A 3,966-nucleotide genomic window follows, 5' to 3' on the forward strand; every position below is an offset into this window, starting at 1 on the left:
GGCCTCTCTCTCTGAGGCCTCTGTGGCTCATCTCCTCTACTGTATAAGCTAATACTTTAAGCTATAATCTGATACATTCTTTAACGCTCGTTGTACATTATGACTAATTAAATCTCATCTTTTCTTTTCTTTTGTCCATATGTTCTAGGATCTTAAGAAATACTTCGTCTGGTGGGTATTTCATTTTCTTCTTTCTTTTGGGGGTAGGCTCCGCCCTGCCTTCGTCTTCGGCAGGAATAGCTGGAATCTACAATGTCTGATTCAAGCTACGGATGGGGCCTACGCCAAAATAATTCTGTTCTTTATATTGGTTTTGTAAATAAATACTTTGGAGTTCTATGTTCACCTCCTGAGTCTTTCTGGTAGAACTGAAGAAAACAAGCAAATCTCTGTCTCTTTCAGTGCACTTTTTTATCTCTCTTTCGTCTCTCTTTAATCTCCAGGTGTTACTGTCTCACCTGTTGAGCTCTGTGTGTGTGTGTGTGTGTGTGTGTGTGTGTGACTCACCGTTAGCATTGGTGACCAGTGGCAGAAAAGAGCCACGTTTACCGTAAAATAATGAGACACAAATAGAGGCGCTCAGCTGCTTAACCAGGTGACCATTAAACACTCTGACTCACAAAACACACTCACTCACACACACAGCTGCTTTCTCACCTCAAACACGCCTCCATCAGAGGAAACAATAGGCAAGTATTCCTGTAACTCAACCAAGGCACTAGCAATGCTGAATACAATAAGTCGCTTTGGATAAAAGCATCTGCCAAATGCATAAATATAATGTAAAATGTAACAATCAGCCTCTTTTGATGAGTTTCACTCACATATTCACTCTGAAAAATTAAGTTCTTTGTCTGCAAAGTCAGTTGTAAAAATAAAAATAAATGAAAATAAAATAATCATTCCATAAAATGTATTAAGAAAATTTCATGCCGACTTTAAACAAGCATTAAACCAGCGTCCCAAACAATCACAACAGCCTTAAAACACAATGTGAAGATGTGTGAGCCTCAGTAAACACATTCACAAAAGTTTCTGTTTCATATAATATTCGGTCTCAGCAGCATCATATGAAAACTGTCAGCTGAAGATGCCATTAGATCAGAAATACTCATCTGAAGAGAATAAAGCAGCACAGAGAACCAGAAACCACACAATCTCTAGAGTTACACAGGGATGATATTTTTACACACAGTCATTTTAAAACAGTGTCTGATTGTCAGCAAAATGAAACAGCGCCACGGGACACACAAATCGGATCAGAACACTTACTATGCACAGTGTGGACAGTCCAATCGGACACACACATTCCTAATCATATTTATACTGACAGTCTGAACAAGGCACTAGTGTAGAGATTTGCAGAAAATATTGAGCAAATTGGATCATGTGTGAAAACAGGTGAAATGTGTTTACATTTTTGAGAAATGTGTCTTTGTTTCGAGAACTGAATAAATGGTTTGGGAAATTGGTCCAAATGAATCAGTTAAAGTGTGTTAACAATCGAGAAAAACTGTAACACAAATTATTAACAAGTTGTAACCTAAAAAGAAAAAATAATTCTGAGGATAACAGCTAAATGTATGACAATAAAAACAACGGTTCGTGACGCTGGAAGACAGAAGAACACAAAACGCTGAAAAGTGCTGGAGCTTCATAAGGAGAATAATGTAAATTAATTATTGACTCTGTGTGATCATTTGAACTAAAAAAAGTAATTTTGATAGTAATAATAAAAATTATGACACTAAAATAAAAGTAAAATACTGATTTCCATCAACACACACAGAGAAAAGCACAGAAACACATAGTCACTGAATCACACACACACACACACACACACACAGATTTTACTGTCTATCCACCTTTTTCTTGCCGTAAATTCTATGGGTCTAGCTTCCGGTCTCATCCGCGTCCAGCTATTTTTAGCTGTATAAAACAGTTAATTTTGCGGCTTGATATTGAAAGTTGGTGTGTCTTTGCATATTATTTTAATGTATTATCTTAATTATTAACACACTGGTTTGTAGTGCAAACAGTTTTACCGTTTACTGCACGTTGTTATTCTTGTCGTTATTTATAGCGGTTAATGACCCGGAAGTCTCGCTCATAGGCTTATTTCCGCGCTGAAGAAAAAAAGTGAATATGAGGATTTATTACACATTTATTCTTGAATATATATATTGAATCTCTCTACATTATAAGTAGAATGTCAGTCTATTCTGATCCATCAACACAGTTTCACTGATGATCCAATACAAACCCAAAACCCAGAATAGAGCGGCTGAGTGAATGTGGTCTTGACTGTGTGGATGAGGCTCATTGTGTCAGAGACGCTGTAGAAGGACAGAGTTCCTGCACTGTGATCCACAAACACTCCTATTCTACTGCTGATGGACTTCACAGGGAGAGCAGTATCTATGTTATTGTGCCAGAATGAGTATCTGGAGGGAGAGCAGAACAAACTCCAGGACTGATCATTATATCCAAACAAACACTCATTACCATATCCCTTCCTGCTGATGTTCTTATATGACACTGATATATACACATCTCCACTCCACTCAATCTCCCAGTAACAGTGTCCACACACACTCTCTCTACACAACACCTGTGACCACTCATCAAATCGGTCTGGATGATCAGTATACTGGTGATCTGTGCCAGTGTTAGTAATCACTCTCTTGTTCTCAGACAGACGGAGTCGTTTATTCACTGTGTTCAGATCCAGAGTGAGCTGATGGGAATCTGATGGAGATAAAACACATCAGAATCAGGAATTATTAATCTGTTTGATCTTTTCATGTAGCTGAACTCTTCATGTTCAGTGTATCATCAGTGTCTCAGATGAACAGATATCTGTGCAAATCATCATTTATTAGGGCTGTCCCCTAATAGAGGCATAGTCGATCACAATTGTATTAGTCGCAGGGAAAAAAAATCCACAGAAAGTGGTGAAGTCAGTAGTCCGTGACGGACAGGTCATTAAGAGGTGGTCTATGTGGTAATTACAGCACATCGGTCAGGACTAGGGGTGTGCGATATATATATCGTCTGTGACAATATCCTAATTGTTGTTTTAACGATGTGTGATTTGACATCGAGTATATCGAAAAAACCAAGCAAAACACACTACAGAGTGCACACATTCATCATGTGAAGTGTAGCAGGTTAGACTAGTGTGCGTGCGCATTTACAGTGCGTTATTTCACTGCATGATTCAGTCTATTAAAAACATTTAGAATGATCACAAAAATCAAGACATGGGGGCAGAAAATTTATATATTTATATAATTTCATATAGTTATTATCTCAAGAAGAGTGCCGTTGTTCTTCTCCAAAATTTAGCATGATTAGAAATGTGATATTGATTTTTTAAAACGGTTCAATAAACAAGGAGTTAGTTAATATTAAGGAATTTACGTTTTAGACACCAGCAGCACTGTTTTGCGTCTCTGAGCAACATGACATGTTTCGTTCCTGAATGAATCAACCGTTTAAATGATTCGGTTCAGTTGCAATAACTCATCTATTAACAGTGACTTACTGCCTCCTGTTGACGGTTTTAATTTCACATTTAAAGTATTTTTTCATTTTCTTTTTATAATTTCAAATATCAGTATTCAACGTTTTATGTTTAATATATCAAAACATTATTTATGCATTTATAACTGCAGGTTAAATGGCTTTATAAAGATAAAAATGCAGTAGCGCTCACTGCAAGACCGGTGCGATCATTTGCATTTAACTTAAAATACTCCATCATTTTTGGTCATACAGATAAGAGTAATACATATTTTGAATGTGTTAAAGGTCTACTTTCATTTGTGTGCACTCACAATAACAACAAAACGTTGTGCTTTTGTAAAATAATGAAAGCAAACAGGGTGCACTTTCTTCCACCTAGGTCTCTGTGAACTTCAGCGCATCAAAAAATTTTTTTTAATATATATATCAACCGAACCT

At 36.9% G+C, this 3,966-nt stretch overlaps 1 protein-coding gene across 1 annotated transcript in view; it reads right to left on the reverse strand.

Annotated features, from left to right (window-relative positions):
* Window positions 1-2,191: 2,191 nt before the first annotated feature.
* The window catches only part of LOC107717298 (tripartite motif-containing protein 16-like), a 49,071-nt gene continuing 47,296 nt past the window's right edge, over window positions 2,192-3,966 (reverse strand). The window contains exon 7 of the mRNA XM_016524003.1: window positions 2,192-2,748. Within this exon, the coding sequence (XP_016379489.1) occupies window positions 2,231-2,748 (518 nt within the window). The 3' untranslated portion in view covers window positions 2,192-2,230. The remainder of the gene's footprint in view (window positions 2,749-3,966) is intronic.

The sequence above is a fragment of the Sinocyclocheilus rhinocerous genome, unplaced genomic scaffold (genome assembly GCF_001515625.1).
Source record: "Sinocyclocheilus rhinocerous isolate Xijiao unplaced genomic scaffold, SAMN03320098_v1.1 scaffold149, whole genome shotgun sequence".
NCBI lineage: Eukaryota > Metazoa > Chordata > Actinopteri > Cypriniformes > Cyprinidae > Sinocyclocheilus > Sinocyclocheilus rhinocerous.